The 26,031-nt window shown below is 35.6% G+C and overlaps 1 protein-coding gene across 5 annotated transcripts in view; it reads left to right on the top strand.

Moving 5' to 3' along the window:
* LOC129745513 (apoptosis-resistant E3 ubiquitin protein ligase 1) overlaps positions 1 to 26,031 on the top strand; it is a 78,609-nt gene that overhangs the window by 8,538 nt on the left and 44,040 nt on the right. For 2 of the 5 annotated variants that reach the window (XM_055738624.1, XM_055738625.1), the window contains exons 1-2: positions 3,763 to 3,999; positions 13,065 to 13,469. The exons of 2 other annotated variants lie outside the window; for them this stretch is intronic. In XM_055738624.1, the coding sequence (XP_055594599.1) occupies positions 13,397 to 13,469 (73 nt within the window). In that variant the 5' untranslated portion in view covers positions 3,763 to 3,999; positions 13,065 to 13,396. Of the gene's footprint in view, positions 1 to 3,762; positions 4,000 to 4,122; positions 4,613 to 13,064; positions 13,470 to 26,031 lie in introns of those variants that run through there. One more of the 5 variants, XM_055738623.1, reaches the window with a different exon arrangement.

Raw genomic sequence — 26,031 nt, forward strand, 5'->3', positions numbered from 1 at the left:
TATTTTCAATTTTATCATCCTAATGCAAGAAAGGAATTGTTTCACATAGAAAAATTTCTCGTATTGATATACCATCCCATACCAAATTTGGTTTCATTTGCGTAGTAAATTCTTGAGTTATGCATAAACTTGAAAGGAAGTACCATCCCTTCTTCCGTTCTCCCCATTGAATGGAGGGGAGAGCTTAATATTCATGAAGTATTTTTCGTACGCATATACTTTTTGATGCCAAGTTTATCTTTCCGCTGAAAAAAAGTGGGGCTTCAATTTACAATAGAAACATTTATCGTATCCGAATACCCTCACCCTTTCGTCGCGTGGGTCTTTGCCGATTTCCATCCGAAATTTGTTGTTCGTTATTCGTTGCTTATGTTTTTTTAGTAGTCACAGGCTCGCAAGGCCCGCAGCTAACCCCACTATCTCGCAGGAGGACCGTCGTGATGTTGCTGTTTTGGGTTCCGAACACCACCAGGACGTTGTTGCACTCCGCACGCCGCCCCTAACATGGAGAACAGACGCGTACGAAGCCCCCTAACTCATTCTGCATGCGACCAAAGCATCCACCGGGGTTGGGTACCCGATCCCCGCTAAGGTTGCTCGCACCCCAGCTGGTACCACGCGGTGGTTAGACCAAGTGGAGCGTGATCTGGCGAACGTGGGGTGCCCGAGAAATTGGAGAACGGTTGCTATGAACCGAGTGAATTTTAGGAATTATGTTCGTCAAGTTATGTCGTGAGACGGAATACTATGTAAATAAAAAATAATAAGACTAAATCGTACATCTTTCAAGGATTTAATGGCTAGCATCTCACTAATGCTAACACCACCAACCCACAGAAAGAGTACTATGTATGCCGTGACCTAGCCTCGATCTCATGACCTCTGGCTTAGAAGACTTGAACGCTATCCTCTAGGCCACGGTCGGCGGCTTATACTCATATTGTGGCAGTTTCATGCGATTTTCAGTGATTTATAGCATTTTTAAAGTGAATCGGAAGACGCCGTCTTGGATTCCAAGATGGCGTCAGATAGTGCAATTCGCCTTCTACTTGTTGATCCCTTTCAACTTATATCGATATTGTAAGAGTTTTAAGCGATTTTAATTCATTGACATTATTTTCAAGTAGCCTCCACCTTGGAATTCAAACAAACAGCGGAATTCAACTTCTACTCGTTTGGCCTTTTCACCTTATACCCATATAGGGGATGTTTCATGAGATTTTCAATAATTTACAGCTTTGAAAAAAAACGGAAGCCGCCATCTTGTATTAATGATGGCGTCAGGCAACAAATTTTGTTCATACTAGTTGGGCCCTTTCACTCAATACTAATATTGTAAAGATATTCACACCATTTCCGATAGATAATTTGGAGTTTTTTTTTTATTTTGACTTAAAACCAACACACATAACTTATCAAAAATGTGTGAAAATGGGAATTCCTATTCAAATATGTTCTATCTAACCTGATCGTGTCTTGTTTTGACATCTTGATCGAGTACTGTCACTAAGTTTTATAGCGATTTTATGATGAGGCACTGAGTGCCTTTATAAAACATGCAAACGAAAGCTATGAGCAAACTTCTAAGTTTGTGTTCATTGTAGTTTTAACAGAGCATTCACAACTCTTTCAAAACAACTAAAACAGTAAAAGCTTTATTAACGTTGTCAAAACTACCTGACAAAAATGGTCGAAACACGAATAAAATCATTTTTCATGACTGTAATGAAACCATCTTAAAACGAGCTGCACAAGAAAATGCAATAATAAAACCATAAAAAACTTCCTTAAGCTAGTTGGCTAAATCTGTGTTACTTGGGCGTCAATATAAAGCAAATGCTATTCAAGCAATATTCTAGTACATAGTATACATTGGATTCATCGATAACTCGCCCACAAACTTGAGAGCCAATGAATTCTGAATTTTAGATCAAAGGTCAGAGATGATTTGCCGAAAAGAGAGTATTGAACCAAGTTGTATATATAAAAAAAAACTTAAAAAATAAATTCAATAATCTAAAAGAATCGTATCATTACAAATAGCTTCATGTCGGCGACCATGAAAATGACTGAAAATTTTTCATCATAAAGGTCGTAAACTGTATTTTTGCAAGCATCGAAATGTGATGTTTTCAGTACTGAATTCTATTCAAGTTCTGTTGCGGGGCGAGAAAAATAAACTGCTGAATCTTAGCTGCGAATGTGATCAGCTTCAAGCTGTAATTTTGCTTTAAGATTTCACTTACAAATTCAGTTTTCATCTCCTAGATTTGGCGCATGAATAATATCTTTTAGATAATTGGCGTGGTTTCTAGCTATCTGTTGATTTAAGTGAGGATGAACTGTGCAAATTTTCTTTAAGAATTTATGATTTCACAGTTCGTACCTAGCTGTTACTCGTGTACCACTAAAGTGAGGTATTTTAATTTGTTCTGAGGTAGTTCGTAGTTACTGGAACCATATTTATAGGTTCGAATAATGTAAAATCGTATAGGCAAATAAAATTCTGGAAACATCTTTGCGAGATTGTCCTATTGCGGTTCCTATCGCAGAGCCACTAAATGAACTACAATATGCACAGAACTACTTGAACTTTGACTATGAATAGTAACGATAAATATAAGTTCTACACTCTTTTTTATTAAACTCATGGAAATTGCGGGAAAAATTGTAGCGACGCTTGGAGTTTCAGCCACTGAACTGATTTTTTTTATGCGACCTGTCGGAAAGCGATCAGGCAGGGGTGCTAGTTTCCAACAAGGTCTAAAATAACAGAATTGAACGTTATTATGTATAAGATCCTCATTTTTTAGGATCTATCTTTTGTTTTAAACAGAGCATCATGTGAAAAAGCTTTTTTTTTATTTAAGGATGCTCAAAAATATGTGGGTTCCTATATTTTCTGTATTTCTTCCAAAGATGATTGGAAATTTTTCCTTTGGGCGTATTCAAAGCAGATTTTCCATTCCGTTTTTCCGAAATTTTGTAGAAACGGTTTGATATTTTCGAAAAGTTTTATATACGATAGAAAAAATTCGTTTAAAAATGCATAAAACTACATTAAAAAGTGAAATTCGTAAAAATGGATAAACTTTAATTCGATTCATCACACAACTTCGATGTCTTGAGGTGCTGATTAAGCAGTTTTTTTCTCCCAACAATAACCACTAATCTCGAAGAGTTTTTTTCCTATAAAATACGCCGACCAAGAACGACCAACTTTGAAATTCCGAAAATAATTTCGTACTAAACCTATCCCCCTATCCTTTGAATGGAATTGTCATTTTTCTCTAGCAATTCCAATCATTCTCAGGTTGCTGAGACGAATCCTACACCCAATCGCCGTGCGAGTGAAGTTTTCCCTTCGCAAACGGGAAAGAAAAGCAATTTGTTCCCAGCGGTACCACTGACCCAATCGTGTTCCCACGGCAACTAGGTCAAATGCCTCCCATTCGTTGGCTGGCGGCCGTCAGCAGGAAAACCATGAGCACACCGAACGCCACCCGAGCAATGCATGCTTTGATTTTCCCGCGATTGGGAAAATCGCAAAATATACAGAGAAAAACAACAAGCTAGCAGAGAATGCGGGAATTTCGCTCTCCCTCGCTTTTGTCGAGTATGTCTAGTGGGAGAGTAAACTAAAACCGCAGTGTTGTGTATGAGTGAGGTCAGCGTTTTCCGAATCGAATCCGATGGACGACGACGACCATACAAAAGTGGAAAACTAATCCCGTCGTTTGACTCAGTTGCCGTTCGTCTGTAATCGGAAACGGTGGTTGTTTTGTGTATCTGTTTTGACAGGAAGAACGGGGGAATCCCCAAGAATTTTTTCAAGCGTCGTTGTGCACATTTTGGTGACCTACTCAATTGTTCGCTCGCTGGTGGGAAAGTGTTTCAATTGTTTACCCAAGTGGCGCTCGTTGGAAGGGGGAAAAGCCAGTCCGGAAAACCATCTCGTATTATGCTATCTCATGCAGTGACGTGCTGAGTTTTCCGACGGTTAGTGATGTGATTAATACTTATTACCCGTAGCCGTAGTCTACCCCACCAAGCTTTGATTGGGATGAACACGTGAAAATATCGAGAGATAAACAAAGAAGAATCTCAAAAGTAGACGCACTGCCAGTCAGTCAGTCAGTTTCTCAATCGAGGAACGTATCTGTGCGTTTCATTCAGAAATTTCGTCCCAACTTCCACAGCCTCCCAATCGTTGTTTTCCGTCGTGTGGCTCGAAAAGTTATCACAACTTTTCGGATGCTGGAAAATGAGAGTGAGGAAGATTGTGGTCCACCCGGGAGAGAGAAAACAAAAGACCGAGAGAGAAGCTGAGTGAAAAATGCTGGGTTAGAAATTGCGAAAATTGTATTCTTCTGACTGAACCAGAGCAGAAGCAGAACACACTGACTATTTTGTCCTCGCCCTTTGTCAATCTTTGACTGTTTCGGGATGATACGATGTACGCGTTCGCCTTTTTTTAGTGGTCCATTTTGGAAAAAGTTGAAGATTTGAGTTGAGTTTCTAGTTCGGCAGTGGAAAATTTGCTTTTCTAGTCGTATTTGGTGTTTTGAAAAGTTCATTTTTTTATCGTGATTGCTCAATAATTACTCAAATGGTACATAATCATTAGTGCATGTGTGATGTCATAAGTGTGACGATGAGCTTCAGTGAATGAAAAATGATGATGATGAAATTCATACTTTTCTAACGAGGATTATTTCAAACAGGAAAAAACTCACTGTCACTTCAAACATATATGAAAGTCTCGCCTAAATTTGGTAACTGTTCGATTAAAATTTGGAAGCCTCAGAATTTACTCCATGAACGAAAAAGATGAAACAAAAGTCATCGCGAAGAGATTTCATTGTGTAGCGAAAAAGATTGGCATTGTATGAAAAAAAAAAATACAAACTTTCCCCATCTTTCGAATGTTTTCGAGAAAGTTTCTCACACGGACTGAAAGAAGCAGATAACGCAAAAATCAATGACCAGTCGACGCTGCTATTTGTTTTTTCAACACCGTCATCGATTTTCCTCGCCATTTGTTTGCTCAATGTCAGTGACGAAATTTAGGCACTTAAGTGGAGATCTTGTTGAGATTTATTTCAACGAATATTTAGAACCAGTTTTCATAAACTAATTTTCATTCAACTAAGATCTTTTACATACAGAAGTATAGGAAATGGCGCAAAACAAAAGGGAAAATGTTTTTTAAAAACAACTTAAACATAGTATAAACTTAACTTTGTGGGACCTATTGAAGTGCTTCGCAGAGAAAATGGTCGCATTTGGAGGCAGTCTACTTTGTATTTTTAGCCATTCATCGTGTCAATCGTTATGAAACACTGAGTGATTTGCAGATCGTTAGCGTCCTTAAGTACTAAACATTATTTTTTTTCGTTTTTTTCTCCTTGTTTATCTCCGGAAAACACAGGCGAGACCTATCAACGAAAAGTTTCTGGTTGGAAACCTGCCAGGTGACCGCTAGAGAGTTCGTTTTGCTGTCCATTACGATTATTTTCAAAATATCTCCCCACTAGCAGTCCGAAAATTTTGGGCACGATTTGACCACCGTATTTTGTTTATTGCACCGGCGGGCAGCTTTTCTACCTTGAAGAAATTAAGTCAGGTCTGTTTTTCAGTCTGCTAGACAAATCAGTCAGAAAAACTTATCTTTTTTATCACTTCCTTTGTTGATATTCCCGGACACAGCTTGAAAAAACCTCTCTCATTCCTTAACTCTATGAAATCAATCATCTTAACTTTTATTCAAATTTTAGATCTCTATTGGATCCCTTAGGACTTCCAAAACAATTTAGCTTGTGAATTTTGGTCGAATAGTTGATTTCCAGCTGCTTTTGGGTCTCCCAATGGGATTTTTCTGGATTTCTCTCGATTCTGCCCAAATTTTTTTGTCAATGAACTACAGTATAAGCTTGTAAATTGCTTAAAGTCTGCTTCATTTAATATTGGAACACAAACAATTGCGTGTAGTTCAGTCATTTATTAACGAATTCATAATTTGTTTTTCATACAAATGTAGCATTTTCTTTACTCTTTCATAAACAAAAAATTAAAAAAATTATTCATTGCTGTTTCGAAGAAATTCTCGTACTTTTCCCGTAATACGGCATATTAGGCGGCGCACACCCTTTTCGTCCACTGTTTTGGCGATTTGATTCCACCAGTTCTTCATTTGAGTCATGTTCCTAACAAGTTTTCCCTTTGCCTTAAGCCTCCGCTTCGTGATTGCCCAGTATTTCTCTATCGGCCGGAACTGGGGGCAGTTTGGGGGGTTGAGGTCCTTCGGTATTACGCTGACCCCGTTCGTTGCGTACCATTCCATAACCGTTTTGCTGTAATGGCAGCTTGCGAGGTCCGGCCAAAATATTACTGGACGGTCGTGGGCACGAATAAACGGCAGAATCCGTTTCTATAGGCACTCTTTTTTGTAGACTTTTGATGTCATTGTCTTGTCAGTGAGAAAGACTTTGGTTTTCTGTCCACAACTGCATATCCCCTGCCAAATCATGTACTTGCGGGCGAATTTATCCGCAAACACGAACTTAAATTTTGCAGGTACATCCCCCCGAGCCGTCGCCAAATAAAATTTTTGACCTGGGATTTGCCCAAAGTCGGCCTTCACGTAGGTCTCATCGTCCATCAGAATACATCCGTCGAACTTGGTCAGCACTTGGTCGTACAGCTTTCGAGCACGGATTCTGGCCACATTGTTCTGCTTCAGCGTCCGATTTGGCTGTTTGCTGGCTCGGAATGACCTTATTCCTTCCCGGAGACGAATTCGTCGCACCGTACTGTGAGCGGCCTGGAACTTATTGGCCAAATCGCGGTCTGAAAGATTGGGATTCCTCTTGACGGCCTTGATGACTTTCCCACGCAGTTTCCGGTCGACAGTTCCACTCCGACGCTTCGAATACGGCTTCCGAGCCGTCGTCAATGTTTCCTTGTACTGCTTGATAACACGCCATACGGTATTTCTGAGCATTTTAAGCTGTTTAGCTAGCTTCGATGCCGACAACAATGGATTTTCAAGAAAACTGTGCACAATTTGATCTCTCCGTTCGGCTTCCATGGCGGTTGTTTACAAAATGCTATCGTTTGGTGTTATGACATAAATACATGGTGAAAGGTAATGAATTTCCCGACACGTGGGTGAAAAAAAGTTTCCAAATCCGTCCAGTAGGAGCGCCACAATGAGCAAAAGAATTTGTTCCAATATTAAATGAAGCAGACTTTAATCGATAGCGTTTGAACTACAGTATTGGACGCTATCATAAAAACCACTTTACAGATTGTCACCAGATACACATATATCTACATTACATCACTAGGTAGCTTCACTGAAAATTTCATCCAATTCCATCAATGCATTAAAAAGTTATTCACAAATCAAAGTGTTGAATTTTTTCGAATATATACACTACTTCTTTGATCGAATTGAGTTACAAAACCACCACAATTGGTGTTTTTGGCTACTCAACATTGATATAGACAGGGAATCGTCTAATGATGCAGTGTTTCGATGTTAAATTCTTCGAGTATATATGTTCCACACGATTTGACCACCGTATTTCATTTCAACGATGGAAAACTAATTTTCTTTGTAGACATGAAGTCAGACCTGTGGCTTTGTCAGCTGTAAAAAAAATATTGAATTGCTAATGATTAAGCCTTTCATATTCCTCACCTTCATGGAATCCAAATTCTTAATTTTTTTGTCAAATTTTAACTAACCGCAGATCCACTAGATCTTCTCAATGATTGACTATTCGGTCGAATCGTTGATTCCCAGCAGTTAAGTTGTCTTCCACTGGGATTTTCTTAATCAAAGCAATCGAAAGATTCCTTTTAATTCAACCACGGTAAATGAAAAGTTCATATTCCGATATTTCGATAGCAACATACTACCTTCTTCAGTGAGCGTTTTCGATTGAACTCGAATAAATTCCATTCGAATCAATCGAAAAAGCTCACTGAAGAAGGTAGTAAGTTGCTTTCGAAATACCGGTATATGAACTATTCATTTATCGTGGTTGAATTAAAAGGAATCTTTCGATTGCTTTGATTAAGTTGAATCTTTCAACCAAGTAGGCTCACAACACAACAGAGGGATTTTCTTGGGTGTTTATTGGTTAATTTAGTTACAAAAACTTCTTCATTGGCTAACTATCATGAATCTAATGAGTTTTTAATTGAAATTTGAATTTGACTTTTTTGGACTTGGATATTGATCAAACAACGATAGTTTTTGATAAAAACCGACGTTTCGACCAGTTTTATAAGACTTTTTCAAGGGAATTTGCGGTCTGTTGTTTTTGAAGAACTTCCTGGTCTTGGAGGTATTTCAAAAACAATCGTTGTTTGATCTTCATCCAAGATCGAAAAAGCCAAATTCAAATTTCTTTATTTCATCCACGGTCGAAAACATAAGCCTTAAATATTAATTTTAAAGTTTTTTCATTTCATCATGACCAAAAATTTCTCAGACGATTTACATTCACATGGGCGTTTATTCTGGTTTGCCAACCGGAAAAATAAGGATATAAATTCGATTGGGAAAATGCGGGGTAGCAGAATATTTTTTGAAACATCGGGATTTTGAGCTCAAGCGCACTTATTTTAGTGCTTTGATTTTTTTCATATCCAGTTTCAAAATATTTTATGTGTAAAGGTTGAACACGAAATTATTGCGACACTGAAAATGTCCAAACCGAAATTTTAGGGCAGTTCTATACATATATTTATTTCAAAAATCAAAAGAAAAGTTAATCGATGGAGCCTTGAGTGTAAAATTGAACCTATTTTCGCTTGATGTCCCCCATCAAAGTCTTGACGGTGTCATCCTGTACTAGTTTCTGAGTTTTTTTCTCCATTTTCTTAACATATCCTTCTCGTCTTTGACTGTCTTCTTGCTCTTCCGAAGTTCCCGCTTCATTATTGCCCAGTACTGCTCCACCGGGCGCAGCTCCGGACAGTTTGGCGGGTTCATGTCCTTTGAGACAAAATACCCAGAATAGGCCTCCTACCACAGACACTTTTTTCAATAGAGCAGGGAAAAGCCCCCGGGAGTTGGTTATTTTCAAGACCATGCTCCTGAAGGCATAAAACAATTGGCAATTAGTGAAAGTAATCTTTAAAGTGATGAACTTGACATTTTTTGAGCCTCCAGTGAGATTACCCTCTGTTAGGGAGGCTTTGGAGAATTGATGGATCTGTGGCTGATTGAGCGATCGAGTTTGTTTTTATAACTTTACACTAGTAAGTTATTTAAATTAGTCCTCAGGTGGACTGTTACTTGTCGTTTGAAGCTAGCTCTATTTCCTATGAGTTTCAGGTGTTGTGGTAGACTGTTGTACTTCATTTTGCTAAAATACTCAGGAGATCTCTTCATATGCTCGGTGTTCGCCCTTATTTGTATTAGATTTCCTATCGAACGTGTTGGAAACCTATGATCCTGATACAAAAGTTGTTTGTTGTGGTGGAACAGCGGATTGTGCAGCAGGTTGTGGATCTCTACGACACTCTGAAGTTCTCTTAGTCCGGCTATAGGTAGAATAGACGGCGATGCATCTTGGAACAAGCTAAGCGTGTCGAAAAGTCTGGATTTTTTATAATCCGCCTTGAGGCATATATTTTGCATAGCTTGTAGTTATCTTATATTGGTTTTTCTTGCGGCTCCCCAAATGGAAACCATTTATTGCAATTTAGATTGCACAAATGCATGATACAGGCAAATGAGATTTTTGGTAGGAACGAATCTCGATATCTTCCACATTATGCTGTGTATAGCACTAAATTTCTTCCGTAACGTTCTATTTTGACATCCCATTTGATAAGTTCGTCAAAGATCAGTCAGAAGTACTTGAAACTTTTGACCTTTTCAATCACCGTTTGGCCAACTTGGAGCTGGCTATGACAGTCGATTTTCCGATTCGTTGATTTGAAGAGGTTGTATTTAGTTTTTTCAAGGTTCAGAGACAGTCAGCGTCGAAATATCCTTGTAAAGTAACGAGATCCTCTGACATTGTAGATTTTATTCTGCTAACATCAGTGTGTTCATACGAAAATGAAGTGTCGCAGCAAAAAGTCTAGATTTATCATTCAGCTGAAGTTTGTTTAAGTCGTTTACGTACAAGATGAAGAGAAGGGGCCCCAAATTGAAGCCTTGAGGAACTCCAACTGGTAGGTTTCTCAAATCACTTGTCGTGCGGTTGATTTGCACAAACTGTCTCCTGTTCGTGAGATAGCTTGCAAAGAGAGAATTCGCTATACCCCTGATTCCATGCACATCCAGTTTCTTGAGCAGTATCGAATGATCGATCGTATCTGTTGAGATTGCCGATTTTAAAAGAATATGTAGTTTCTGGATTTTGAATCAGTGTGTTTATTAACGTACGATTAAAAATCTCCTGTAAAGATTTTGTTGAAGTGAGTTCTGAGAATGGAATTACAATGTGGATTTGGTAACTTACATTTAGTGTAGATATTACTTTAATTCACGGCGATTCTCATCAACAATATACCGGAGATATTTATAGACTGTAGGATCATGTTAATTTAATTAATTTCAATTATAGGAGTTCAAATTGTGATTGACCTTACCGGTTAAGAAAATTCAATGAAAGGATAACCTCAACCTCAACTTGATCGTTTACAAACGCGCACTTCTTACTACGCTGGCTACAGGATATAAAATACTTATTTAAGTTAAATGATCGATAGCAAAGTCCAATTATTCTCACCGTTACTACACCGCAAATAAACGCTATCAAATTACAAGAATTATAACTTCAAATGCAGGAAAAAACTGCTTGGCTGATCATCACTGTGAACTCTTAGGAAAATCTGATAAATGCTTCGTCACTCTATCTATCTATCAACCGTGTGTTCCGATCTGTCACTTGATCGTCGATGATCGTTTTCGATCAACCGAGGGGTTCGACTTGGCGCTGCTAACAGTATCGAACGCCTTCTTTAAATCAAGGAACAACACCCCCATGAATTTTCGATGCTCAAGGGCAGTGTGAATATCGTCGACCAGTTCGGTCGCTGCGGTTAGTGTGCTTGAGCCTTCCCGGAACCCGTATTGATAACTATACAACAAATGGTGCTGTTTCAGGTATTGCGTAACACGAGCTGCAAGAAGTTGTTCCAAGATCTTGCTTAAAACACACTTTTAAAACACTTTGCATGATGCCAAATCTGACCAAAATAGCGGATCTTCGTCGTGCTGCTGCAAGAGCTCAGATTTGTAGATCTCACCATTTACTGTGCGCTTTGTCATGAAAGGCTCAGTTCGCAAGAGTCAATGGCCTGCCAAACGAGAAATTTGGAGGCGAACTTTGACATTTTCTTCTTCTTAAATTTGTCGTCCACATCAAAAAAGATCTTGCCGGTAAAAAACTCCAACTCCGGAATTTCTTTAAAATCGGCTTTTATATACGTTTGAATAAAAAACAATATTTCTCTAGAACAATCACATGATTACAATTCAAAACTTAACCCTTTTTTCAACATGGATTTACAATTTAACTGCATCTGTGCACATGTTTTCTCCATTTGAAACCACCTAAAACTTGGTGGGATGGTTGAAAAATTGGTTTTACCAAAATTGCTGCAAATGCCATTCACAAATTATTTGTTCGCAATATTTATCCTCACTATTTACACTTTTCTTCATCGCAAACCAAAATGGCTTAAACTGCCCAATTTTCCGCATACTAAACCAGCCAAGAAAACACAAAACTCCCTCCCCACAGCACTGGAAATATATGTACCTACTATCAGAATATACCACGTTCATCACTCCTCCTAACCAGGCATTAATATTCTTAAATACACCGGGAAATACTTCGGCAACTCTCACCGGTCACTTATTGAAACATTTTTCACTAGTTTTTTGAATTCCTAGTTAAGCTTAAATTTCAATAACATTGTTGATGGAGGAAAAGAAAAACGCGTGCTACACCAAAAAGTCATGACTTACTTCTCTCGAAAAACAATTAGGCAGATCGTCTCAAAACCTTGAATTACTAGGTCGTTTTAGTGAAATGTCATAAATTTTAATCCATCCATCCAACTATTTTTTCGAAAAAGAAAGTGTGACTTTTTTGTAGTTTCAGATGAATTTTTAACCGTGAAGTGTCAAATATATAGTTCGACTCTCGATTATCCAAATAAAAGAAATCTTTGCTTATAATGAGAAAAACCGCAGTGATTACGATTTCTTGTGTTGATTTTAAATTTGAAATTCCTGATCCTGAACATTAAAAAAATTTACTGCAAATTTCGTGTGAAGCCACTTTGTGTAAAGCAACTTGATTGATATCAAGTGTATGAGCACCTTATCTCGCAGACAATTTTTACTGCACGACCCCCAATTTACGAGTTCACACAGTTCCTTAACAACTTGAATTATTTCCACGCGATTTCGTTCCTCCATAAAGTTTCCCAGACAGTTGACCATAAAATTTGCCAAAAAAAAATCGCTATCAGTTTTGCTAACAAATCAGATCCAGTTTTGCGAGAAATTATCAGTCAAATCTTTTTTTTTCGTCTTAAGCACGCGCACGACAGTGTAATCAGATGTCTTATACCAATTAAACGGTTTTGGGGGTGACGCTTGTCTGATTAAATCTTCATTTGTGATAAACGGGTAGACAATTTTTTTTAACTCTTCGATCATTGCTTGGGATGACGTCTTTCGTTGTGAGTGATTCCATATAATTGCCTTGTGCTGAAAGCTGATCAAAGTTAAATTGAAATTTTCTCGGATCAAAAGTTCTTGTTTATCTTAGTCTCATGAAACTTGTTAATGTCACGTCCAAACGTCTATTTATCTTATGCAAACAAGATAAAGTTTCTCATTCACTGAAAGCAGTCGCTCGATGATAAGTTTACCAAATCATGCGGAAAACTTACCTGTATCTTCGGATGATAAGACTATTGAATGTAGACAAACATCTCCAGATGCTCTAACGATATTGCGCAACCGGTGTCAGACAAACATTTGACATTCATTTCTTTTTTTCTGTTGTTTTCTCCAGTGATCAAAGTAGTCCGTCTAGCAACAAAAAAAGCACAACTAAAGATATGCATTTAAAAACAGTAAACTTTCACACAAGGCCTACTATTCCTGTTCTTCGTCGAACGTGTTACAGTATTGTTGTGAGTAGCATTTCGTATGCCGATCGATTGGTTCTTGCTAGAAGTAACAGCATAGGATTAGAAACCGCATGTGCCATGTTTTAAAAGTTCAACTCGCAGCGTGCAGCATTTATTGATTTAAAGGTTTTTAACCGGTGAAAATTGACACCCAGAACATACTCGTATGGGTAAAAAGTTTTAAAAAATTGTGTTGAAAAAAAACCGTACCAACATGTGGTCCCCCGAATCGGAAATCAGCTCGATAGCCTTCACGACGATGCGCCACTCGTTGTCGGCGTCTTCCGGTGAGTATTAAAAGACATATAATTTTGTTTTACATTAAGTTAATATTTGAAAAAAAAAAGACTATTCATAAAAAAGATAAATGTTATGTCAGCTGCTTACTAAATTGACCAATTGCGAACTTATCATGCTCCATTATTGTGATGCCAGTTGCAGTAGAAAGTTGAAAACACCCAAAAAAACACAACTATTTGTCTTGGCCCAAACGGCAACCAGAATAGATAAATTTTCCTGTAGGTACTGGAAGGGAGAAAAAAACGCTATACACTTTGTTCTGCTGCCAGCCCAAAAGTCAGACAATTTTCTTTCGGCCAGTTTCGAATAATTTGTATGCCGCAGATGCAAGTTCCTGTTGGTTTTTCTCGTGTCATTCTTCCTGCATTGTTTGCCATTTTGCCGAAAGAAAAAGTTCAATTACGACAAATGAGTTTGGAAATTTGCGAGTGGTGCTGGGAAAAAAACAATACGGAATTTCGTGCTTTTATTGTTCAAGCGTGTTGAAAAAACATTGGGCCTTTAGTAGCATTGAAAACAACTTCATAGCACAGAATGAAATGCAGATAGTTTAAAACCTTGACCTAATTATTTAGGAACGACTTATTGTTTATTATAACTTAACAGTTTTTATTAATACATACAATGTTACGGTTATTTCATATCAATCAAACGATCTTTCGATACCACCATACATCGGAATAAACAAACATAAGCTCTTGACATTTAATATCTCAACCGCATCAATGTCAATGTCAAAAATGTCAAGTGACTGGCTGACTGACTGACTGACACTTGACTGGTATCGAGATGAGGTGAGCTGTGTGTGTTCATGTAATGAAAGACAATCAACATTCGTTGAAGTTTTACTGCGTGTCTTCTGCTGATTCCGGGAAAAAAAGGTGACCTCCTATGAATTGGTAAACCGTTTCATGAACTTCATCCTTTTTTGATGCCTTGGATTTGCAAAAAAAAAAAGCGCGGCCAGAACAAGGCATCATTAACATAATTTTCCTATAAATATTCAAGTATCTGCCTGGAAATTTTGATTTCATTTTGCCACGTTTTCCCCATTGATGATTTCTGCGAATGTTTTTTTCCCGCCCCGAGAAGCTGACGTTTTATGAATGAGCTTGTCGCCATGGTAACTGATTGCGATATGAAAGGCCAACTTTATAATTAATTTATTCATTCAGATGATAATATTTGCAGAAAATTAATTTTTACTCAAGAATGGCTGAGCCATAGTGAATCTCAACGAGTTACTTCGGGGATAAGTTATTACACTGATAAGATATCAAACACACTCGAAAAAAAACTGTGGATAAAAACAATCAAACAATCCGTTCCCAGTATCTGGAGAACGGTGCAATGACTTTGCGAGAAAACGACCGGCTTCAAGTGGACGCGAATCTGTTTTGGTCGGTCCAATCCAGCTGGAAGCCGACGCGGTCCAATCCGTTAGTCCGAGTTGAATCTTAATGCGAGCACTTGACACAGCACTGTTGCTGATTCACGGAGGCACGCTGATCTAGTAGTCCATACTGTCCCAGTTCGGAAAATTTCACCCGTTCAGTTCGGAATGTTTTTATATTGAAATCAATTCGATTTTTTTTTCGAAAATCAAAAACGGTTGGATTATACTAGTAGAAAAATGAATCCATAAAAAAACACATTAGATGAATAGTCTCCTCAGATAAGCCCCAGATGCATTCAAACACATCTTACCTGTCGGCAACTTATGGCATTAGAACCTACAGGCAGAAAAATAAAAATTACTTTCAAAGGAAAATGCCGTAAAAACAAAGGGTTTTTTCCTTTGGGACATATAAAAATTACTTAGATTGAAATACATTTTCCTTTGCTTCGAAGAAATGTTTTCTTTTTAATTAATGACAAAAATGACAAGGTCTGTAACAGGATGGAGAGCGGAGTAGGCGTTGGCTGAATCGAAGCGCACGTATTTTTATTTTGTTCTGTCGCGAAAAATTTCCAAATTTTAACTTGAAATCGCGAAAAGTGAAGATAAACGTGGATAAATTTCGATAAAATAGCTTCTATTTACAACATGGAGCTTACACTGGATGTGCTTACCAGTTACAGTTCACAGCGTATTCAGAAACAGTGGAACTCCAGGCCAAGAATGTGGTGTCCGAAGAATCAAACCCCTTAATTTCGAATTGGTTTTAAGTTTTATTTTGCCTTACCGGTGAAGAATAACATAAAGTTTGAGGAAAAGTTCAAGGGATTTAAGATAAAGATACTTGGGATGAAATATGTGACAAATCAGCAGTTGGATAATGTCTGCGTTCGTGTGGAGAAAAGAGTTGTACGGCATTGATAAATTCTTAAACAAGCTCGATAAACCGTGATTGAGTGAAATTAAATTTTCCCCCACAGAAGAAGAGATTTTAAGTGTTGTACATTACATCGGATCATTTCGGAAAAATCTACGCAATTAGTTATCACAGCACAGCAATTATCATGGCGGTAAAGTGAATGTTTTCGCTAGTTATAAACAGAAAAAAATCATTGTCATGACAACATGAAGTGCAGAATATTAGTTCTCAACGCTTGCTTAAATGTGCAAAGCTAATCGGAATGGGTTCCGATGTGAATTATGAGCAGACCGAAGTGTTAAAAGCATACCATTCTGTCCATGAAATGAAGTGAAAAAGAAAATTTTAATTAAGACAAACTCTAACCACGTCGGATAAAAGCAAAAGCGCAGAAAACTTATAAAATCAAGGTGGAATATAATCTGGGTTTCAAAGAAAGTGCTTTAGGTTCATATGATAGTGAAATAACATGATTTCCACAATGTGATGTGGTTTTTCCTAATATTATGCATGTGTGATCACCGGATAGTACAAAAAAAAATGAGAAATCGTGGCTTTTGGATGTATGGTTCCAAATCAGCGAAGAATGTTTGCATCGACCTATTTGGTGAGATCCAACCTTATTACAATTCTAATCTTCTGTATTGTATGATTTTATATAGTTTTTGTACATAAAGCATAAGGAACGTTTGGGGTGAGCCCGTTCTCTGACTACTGTATGCACAAGAAGATTGCATTATAATGTTAAAATTTCCGATATTTAAAAGGCATGCGGAGTATATTTCCAGGATTTTTTCTATTTGTTGTACATATATCATGCAGAATAAATGTGAGGGGGAATATTTTTTATGAAAAAAGAAACTTTTCGAGCTCTTAACAGACCTCGAAAGGTTTCATGATCTACTTATATTTTCCGTTTCTCTTTTTTTATTTTCAAGAGCGAGTAAAGGCGCTTTATCCTTGGTCGATGACCAGAAATGATTGTACACTGAAATCCTCAACAGTTTAGCAATGAAAATAAAACTTAAGATCCTTTTTTTATAACATATAATCTTTAAAATTCTTTTAATCTTAAGCTTAGGATTTCTGTGTACAAAATAAATCATTTCCAGCCCTTTTATTTAGAATGGTCCTAGTGATCGGATGAGTTTCTTCACTTTACGTATGGTTACTTCATCAAGGAGCATTTTTCTTAGCATGCTTCCAACGATATTGCCCCTTTGAAACGTATGGTACTGGTGGTCCACGTTTCTTCCTGTTCCTGTGTTCCGGATGTCTCTGCGTTCTCTGCTCCATGGTAGGCCCAACCACTTTGTGTTTTTGATCATTTTAATGTTTTTATGTTAAAATAATTGAAGACATGAACAAAGACAAGAAGAATAATAAGACACGTTTATTATTCTTTGGGACTCAGACATAAGTTCTGGCTATGGAAGTACGATTAGTGATTAGTGATTAGTGAATTAATGACAAAAATGACAAAAATGACAAAAATGACAAAAATGACAAAAATGACAAAAATGACAAAAATGACAAAAATGACAAAAATGACAAAAATGACAAAAATGACAAAAATGACAAAAATGACAAAAATGACAAAAATGACAAAAATGACAAAAATGACAAAAATGACAAAAATGACAAAAATGACAAAAATGACAAAAATGACAAAAATGACAAAAATGACAAAAATGACAAAAATGACAAAAATGACAAAAATGACAAAAATGGCAAAAATAACAAAAATGACAAAAATGACAAAAATGACAAAAATGACAAAAATGACAAAAATGACAAAAATGACAAAAATGACAAAAATGACAAAAATGACAAAAATGACAAAAATGACAAAAATGACAAAAACGACAATAATGACAAAAATGACAAAAATGACAAAAATGACAAAAATGACAAAAATGACAAAAATGACAAAAATGACGAAAATGACAAAAATGACAAAAATGACAAAAATGACAAAAATGACAAAAATGACAAAAATGACAAAAATGACAAAAATGACAAAAATGACAAAAATGACAAAAATGACAAAAATGACAAAAATGACAAAAATGACAAAAATGACAAAAATGACAAAAATGACAAAAATGACAAAAATGACAAAAATGACAAAAATGACAAAAATGACAAAAATGACAAAAATGACAAAAATGACAAAAATGACAAAAATGACAAAAATGACAAAAATGACAAAAATGACAAAAATGACAAAAATGACAAAAATGACAAAAATGACAAAAATGACAAAAATGACAAAAATGACAAAAATGACAAAAATGACAAAAATGACAAAAATGACAAAAATGACAAAAATGACAAAAATGACAAAAATGACAAAAATGACAAAAATGACAAAAATGACAAAAATGACAAAAATGACAAAAATGACAAAAATGACAAAAATGACAAAAATGACAAAAATGACAAAAATGACAAAAATGACAAAAATGACAAAAATGACAAAAAATACAAATGACTTTTGAGTTCTATTTACTGGATTTTTTTTTCGAATATAGTCGCGACTTGAATAATTATTTATAATCGATCCCCGAAATAAATACCTGTTAACGAAAATTTAATCTCAAGTAATTTATTTCTTATATATTCTTAAAATAGCAGTAGACCTTTTGCCCACTCATTGATTACCTTCAATTGGTTCGTAATCATGTGATAAAAGCCTTGAGAGTCCAGGATTTCTTCCTTCTCCTGTAAGGGTCTTACGTGAGGTTGTTTTAGCCACGTGGGCGTTCCAATCCCAAGACCCATAAATGTATAATGCTCTTCGTTTCCCTCAACTGTTGAAACGTGTCCACGTTTGTTAGAATCAAAATCAGTAGGGTGACTCGAAAAGAAACGTTTGACTAAGTATATTTTCGACCCGGAACTTGTCCAAAGTACATCTTAAAGAATGTTTCATTTATTTTAACTAAAATTCGTTCTTTGATTTGAAAAAAAAAGTCAAATAGCCTGGCTGGAATTTTGGCATAGAAGTTATTAAGGTTTTTTTTAAAGGTTCAATCCTACTGATTTGAATTTTTCAAAATAAACCTCCTTTTATGATTGCTAGAAACCCGAAAAAACAATCCCCCAAACAGTGTTAAGAACCTCGTTGGGTTGGTTTGTCGAATTTATTATTGAGTGGGTACTTCATCTGCCGGAATAATTTGCTCCTACTCATCCCAAGCGGAATAAAAAGTGGCCTTATTTTGTCTTTTTCCACACGATTAGATTCCTTTTACAGCAACCGTTGTGAATTCGGTGTGTGTTCTTTTTTTTTCATTATCGAGGGATAAACTGTCCTTGGAGAAGTGCGCCACCCACGATAAACAGTTGAAAGCACCGACGGCACCGACATCAGGTAATACTTTATTTTCGATCGTATTATTTTAAGAACGCCGCCCGGGAGTCCTCAACCTAATAATCCAGGTCACGTAAAAGCCATCATTCGGGAAATCGAAGGGGCGTTTGGTGAGCGTATTGATTCGTGCCCGTTCCGATAACTGAGAAACGGTGACAAAACAAAGAAATGAATTTATTGGAAAATACCTGGCACTTTCTCGCCACCTTTTTTTCAAACAGATTCCTTTCAGTCGATTATGGGGACTGAACGTATTGATTGCATTGCAGCACGATTTTAATAAAGTTTAAAACAAATGTAGGTACTTGCAATCGAAACAATTTATTCCAAAAAAGTAAATTACCCAGTTTCGTAATGGAGAAAAAATCGTGAATTTTCCAGTTCGGGACTCAGAAAATTCCATAGATTGAAAATGATTTCCACAAGTCCAAGGTCTTGATCAAAACAATACCAAAAAAAAAAAAATCAACAGAAACCAAGGAATCAGAAGCCATGGGGTCATAAACTCGAATCATGACAGAGACACGGGGCACGAATAAAACTATATTTTATTAACTCCATCGTATTTTTACGACTGTTGTTTGTTGATGGGAAAAACGATTCGGCTTCTTTTGGTTCCGTGTTTGGATTTCGACAAGCGTAGAATGCACAGCTTTTGTTTCTTTACCATTGTGATGGTGGGGAAACCTTGAGGGATCGAAGCCTTCTCCTGTCTATTGGGAATGAATCGATTTGTAAGAATTATCACCGTACTGTAAAGGTTTTTTTTTTGGAAAAACTCCTGGGTTTATTTTATCTTTTTAGCTCAATTATAACTGAATAAGTTCAAAAATTGTGAAATCCTACAGTCAGAAAATCATTTTTTTTCAACTTTTAGACATTTCTAATTAAACTAAACCCATCATCTTAAGACCAAAATGTGCGAAGAAAAAAACCATAGCAACAGTTTTAAAAGAGATCATCAATGATTTTGATATCTCGTGTTTTTTTTTTTTTGTAAAAACCGGTAGATCGACGAGCATTGTCTAGTGTTTTGGATAAATTGTAGATATCGTGGAAAATTGAAAATCCACATCATGCCTTGGAAACGGTTCGATAAAATATTCACACCGAACGGTAATCTCTAAAACTCATAAAAAACAGAATTTGTTTAAAACGTTATGATTATAAGAACTACACATTAATAAGTTTAAGGTTTTATTTATGATGAAAAAAAGCTTACCCTGCACCTTTCAAATAAAAATGTAATTTTATATAAATTATTAAATTTTTGTTTTTTTTTTGTAGGCATCGTATTCATGTTTCAACATAATTCAGGAGCAACAACTTTAAATTAAGGTTGAACATGGAGTCTCGAATAGCAATTCAAAGAGGATTTTATTCCAACATGTGTTGTTACCCATTGCCATTTTTGTAATTTTTGTAATTTTTGTCACTTTTGTCACTTTTGTCATTTTTGTCATTTTTGTCATTTTTGTCATTTTTATCATTTTTGTCATTTTTGTCATTTTTGTCATTTTTGTCATTTTTGTCATTTTTGTCATTTTTGTCATTTTTGTCATTTTTGTCATTTTTGTCATTTTTGTCATTTTTGTCATTTTTGTCATTTTTGTCATTTTTGTCATTTTTGTCATTTTTGTCATTTTTGTCATTTTTGTCATTTTTGTCATTTTTGTCATTTTTGTCATTTTTGTCATTTTTGTCATTTTTGTCATTTTTGTCATTTTTGTCATTTTTGTCATTTTTGTCATTTTTGTCATTTTTGTCATTTTTGTCATTTTTGTCATTTTTGTCATTTTTGTCATTTTTTGTCATTTTTGTCATTTTTGTCATTTTTGTCATTTTTGTCATTTTTGTCATTTTTGTCATTTTTGTCATTTTTGTCATTTTTGTCATTTTTGTCATTTTTGTCATTTTTGTCATTTTTGTCATTTTTGTCATTTTTGTCATTTTTGTCATTTTTGTCATTTTTGTCATTTTTGTCATTTTTGTCATTTTTGTCATTTTTGTCATTTTTGTCATTTTTGTCATTTTTGTCATTTTTGTCATTTTTGTCATTTTTGTCATTTTTGTCATTTTTGTCATTTTTGTCATTTTTGTCATTTTTGTCATTTTTGTCATTTTTGTCATTTTTGTCATTTTTGTCATTTTTGTCATTTTTGTCATTTTTGTCATTTTTGTCATTTTTGTCATTTTTGTCATTTTTGTCATTTTTGTCATTTTTGTCATTTTTGTCATTTTTGTCATTTTTGTCATTTTTGTCATTTTTGTCATTTTTGTCATTTTTGTCATTTTTGTCATTTTTGTCATTTTTGTCATTTTTGTCATTTTTGTCATTTTTGTCATTTTTGTCATTTTTGTCATTTTTGTCATTTTTGTCATTTTTGTCATTTTTGTCATTTTTGTCATTTTTGTCATTTTTGTCATTTTTGTCATTTTTGTCATTTTTGTCATTTTTGTCATTTTTGTCATTTTTGTCATTTTTGTCATTTTTGTCATTTTTGTCATTTTTGTCATTTTTGTCATTTTTGTCATTTTTGTCATTTTTGTCATTTTTGTCATTTTTGTCATTTTTGTCATTTTTGTCATTTTTGTCATTTTTGTCATTTTTGTCATTTTTGTCATTTTTGTCATTTTTGTCATTTTTGTCATTTTTGTCATTTTTGTCATTTTTGTCATTTTTGTCATTTTTGTCATTTTTGTCATTTTTGTCATTTTTGTCATTTTTGTCATTTTTGTCATTTTTGTCATTTTTGTCATTTTTGTCATTTTTGTCATTTTTGTCATTTTTGTCATTTTTGTCATTTTTGTCATTTTTGTCATTTTTGTCATTTTTGTCATTTTTGTCATTTTTGTCATTTTTGTCATTTTTGTCATTTTTGTCATTTTTGTCATTTTTGTCATTTTTGTCATTTTTGTCATTTTTGTCATTTTTGTCATTTTTGTCATTTTTGTCATTTTTGTCATTTTTGTCATTTTTGTCATTTTTGTCATTTTTGTCATTTTTGTCATTTTTGTCATTTTTGTCATTTTTGTCATTTTTGTCATTTTTGTCATTTTTGTCATTTTTGTCATTTTTGTCATTTTTGTCATTTTTGTCATTTTTGTCATTTTTGTCATTTTTGTCATTTTTGTCATTTTTGTCATTTTTGTCATTTTTGTCATTTTTGTCATTTTTGTCATTTTTGTCATTTTTGTCATTTTTGTCATTTTTGTCATTTTTGTCATTTTTGTCATTTTTGTCATTTTTGTCATTTTTGTCATTTTTGTCATTTTTGTCATTTTTGTCATTTTTGTCATTTTTGTCATTTTTGTCATTTTTGTCATTTTTGTCATTTTTGTCATTTTTGTCATTTTTGTCATTTTTGTCGTTTTTGTCGTTTTTGTCGTTTTTGTCGTTTTTGTCATTTTTGTCATTTTTGTCATTTTTGTCATTTTTGTCATTTTTGTCATTTTTGTCATTTTTGTCATTTTTGTCATTTTTGTCATTTTTGTCATTTTTGTCATTTTTGTCATTTTTGTCATTTTTGTCATTTTTGTCATTTTTGTCATTTTTGTCATTTTTGTCATTTTTGTCATTTTTGTCATTTTTGTCATTTTTGTCATTTTTGTCATTTTTGTCATTTTTGTCATTTTTGTCATTTTTGTCATTTTTGTCATTTTTGTCATTTTTGTCATTTTTGTCATTTTTGTCATTTTTGTCATTTTTGTCATTTTTGTCATTTTTGTCATTTTTGTCATTTTTGTCATTTTTGTCATTTTTGTCATTTTTGTCATTTTTGTCATTTTTGTCATTTTTGTCATTTTTTTCATTTTTGCCATTTTGGTCATTTTTGTAATATTTGTAATTATTGTCATTTTTGTCAGTTTTGTCATTTTTGCATTGCCTTCATTTTTCTTTTCAACGTTATATCTGTTACATAAAATATGCATTGCAGGGATAACTATGACCAGGCCAAATACCAGAAAAGATTCTGGAACGAAGAAATTTTTAAGATAAGTTAACCACCGTTAATTAATTTTGTAAATTTATTTTTCGGCATATCGGTGAAAAGTAGTTATGAAATTGACAAAGATGGATAGAGAAGTGAGAAGAAAATTTACAGATGTTGAAAAGAGCGAAAGAGCATTTTTGCGAGGAAACTTATTAACGTACACCATACTTTACCCTGCAACATTTCATTATTTAGGAGAAGTAGTACCGGGATAGAGGTGGCACTACCTTAACCTATACAATGAAATCTGGTTGGTCCGAAGTCTACATGTGGTGAACACGTATACTCCGGACGGGCAAAATATGGCGTACGTTAAGCTCCAGAAAGCTTCCCTATTGCGCGCAATGGTTCTATCGATGCGCTAGCCGTGTTGATATTTCGTTATCACGGCATGAATGCACTGTATGAGTGCTAATCATTAGGGTCAACGGTCCAATGAAGAAAGGAATGAAGCGTGGAGTTCCCTACTAAACGTTTCTTATAGTAATCCATATGAAGACCTTCATAATTGTACAATATAAACGTTTACAAAAGTAGAAAAAGCTGGATCTCACCAAATAAGTCTTCGTGTTTTGTACCTTTTCCTCTAGTCTGTACCGGCTGTCGTTAAAATTCCCTCTGCACTCCCTTAACCAAGTTTCAGCATTCTAAACCAAAGCAAAAATCAGTCCTGGAACTTCCGTCGGCCACTTATTCAATCGTTTTCCACTGTTTAGTTCTAAATTTACTAGTTTACATCGAATTTAATTCAAAATTTTGATGGATGAAAAAAAACGCGTGTGTCGCCCAAAAATCATGGCTTACTCCATCCAAAAACTTGTTGAGTGCTTTTGGAATAGAAAAAAGTACAATCCAAAAACAAACCAACTATAAAGTTCGCCAACCATTGCATTGCTTAGCTGACACCCAGTGAATCACAACCGGAAACAGATTCGGCTTTTGATTTATGAACCGCCAAAAGTTCTACCTTCACCTTTCTGGGGGTGCGAGCGAATTCATTACACGCTTATTAGAGGATTTCCGTTTTGCCGCTTTCATTTATTCTCCATTCACATTGCACGAGCTGAAGCTTTCCTCGCTCGCTACTGATGTCGTGTCGGACCGGAAGAAAAAAGAAAACTCGAAACAAGAAGGGGATCGGGACAGTTGTCGGGTGTCAGGTGAACTTAACCTCAATGAAATTTTACGCTTTCCCTGCCAAGAACTTAACGTCGAAACAAAACACAAAGCCAAAGAATGTGCCAATTGCGAGGGAAGAAAAAAAAGTGTTTTTCTTTTCAATGGAAACGTAAAAAGCATTTTTGGCTAATTTCCATAGCTTGTGGTGGGTCGTGGTCGTTTGCCACTTTGTCGAGGGAAGAAATGTTCGGTGATGTCGGGCTAATGGCGGAATGTAATTGCTTTCAATTACAGGTGCCGATTTGTATCGGTGCAGGAGAAGCGATCCGTCGCCTGCTTGGGTCGATGACAGCCAAATTGTTTCGGCACAGTACCTGTCACCGGAAAGCTGGCTGAGTTACTACTGGGCACATGGTACACCTGTTGAAATGTTCCGATTCCAAGGTTGTCGGATAGAGGGGGAGGACTATTTTGCCTAGCGCCATTTGGACTGGCTTGAGTGTTGTCGAGGTACCTTTGCGTGACCAGATCACATCGAAGGTGTTTGCTTTTAATCTCGATACCTGTTCACAGAACAAGTGCATCGGATGGGGTCAACCTTGACTCGGCTGTAAACATCCCCCAGGGAAGATACGACGGAAAGGTCGAAGGTTGATGAGTGCACTTTTACACTCGGAAAATGTGTATTTTTTCTGAATAGTATTTTGTTAGGGTAGTTTTATATGGAGCCTGAAATCGCAGTGGCATAAAAATAACTATAGTTGGTCTTAAATAAAAAGATGATGGAAATACATTTTAATAAAGAAAGTAGCAAGGCAACATTGCAAAATGCCACGGTGCCTCATTTGCTTCAACGACATCAAGCTTTCCGCTCGAACAAAGTAGCCACTGACCGGTAGTGAAAGTAGATATTATAATGGCTGGAATCACACTCCACTATGCTATGGGATTTTTATTACTGTTTTTTTTGCATGGCATTCTAGATTGTAGCAAACCCTTCATTCTCCGGTCTACTGCGTTCTTTTTCAACACCCAGTCGATAGACACTTTTACGACCCAAACGTTTAATTTTCATTTTTATTCGACACCATAAAATTACATTGTAAAAGAGCTGCGGTGAAAAGGTTGGCACGGTCAAAGGTTTTAATGTATTTCTCGGTCAGGCTTTGAGTCAATAATAGCCATAACCATAATGATTGTAATATGTGATAAACATTTTGATTCGGGCGCGTTTTTCGCCCAAAGTTCGTAATAGCGATAGTTAACACTGGGAGAATTGAGAGCACGTGCTTCGTTAGGCATATTTTGTAAAAACCACACGGTCATATGTTAAAGGCAAAGATTTTGCTTGAAATAGTTTTCAGACTGAAGATGTAACCAAAGTTGCCGAAATCACAAACAAATCTATAAATTAACAGAATTTTAAGCAAATTTTGATCACAGAATCTGTGTCACTACAGATTTCACAGATTACCAAAATTGTATATGTTATGTTATCATAAACTTTGGACTCCAAACTGTATTTTGGAAAATCATGTTCAAAATTTCTAATGTAGCCGCAGCCCGTGACGTAGAGAATAGCCTTCAAGTCATCTAAGCCAGCGGGCATGAGATTGAATCCCGGTCACGGCATACATAGTACATTTTCTATGGGTTGGTGGTTTTAGCATTCGTAAAATGCTAGCCATCATAAAAAGAATCTCTTCGAGGAAACATCAAGTTTGATTGAGATTGAGTGTTT

Source organism: Uranotaenia lowii, chromosome 2 (genome assembly GCF_029784155.1).
Source record: "Uranotaenia lowii strain MFRU-FL chromosome 2, ASM2978415v1, whole genome shotgun sequence".
NCBI classification, from domain to species: Eukaryota; Metazoa; Arthropoda; class Insecta; order Diptera; family Culicidae; genus Uranotaenia; species Uranotaenia lowii.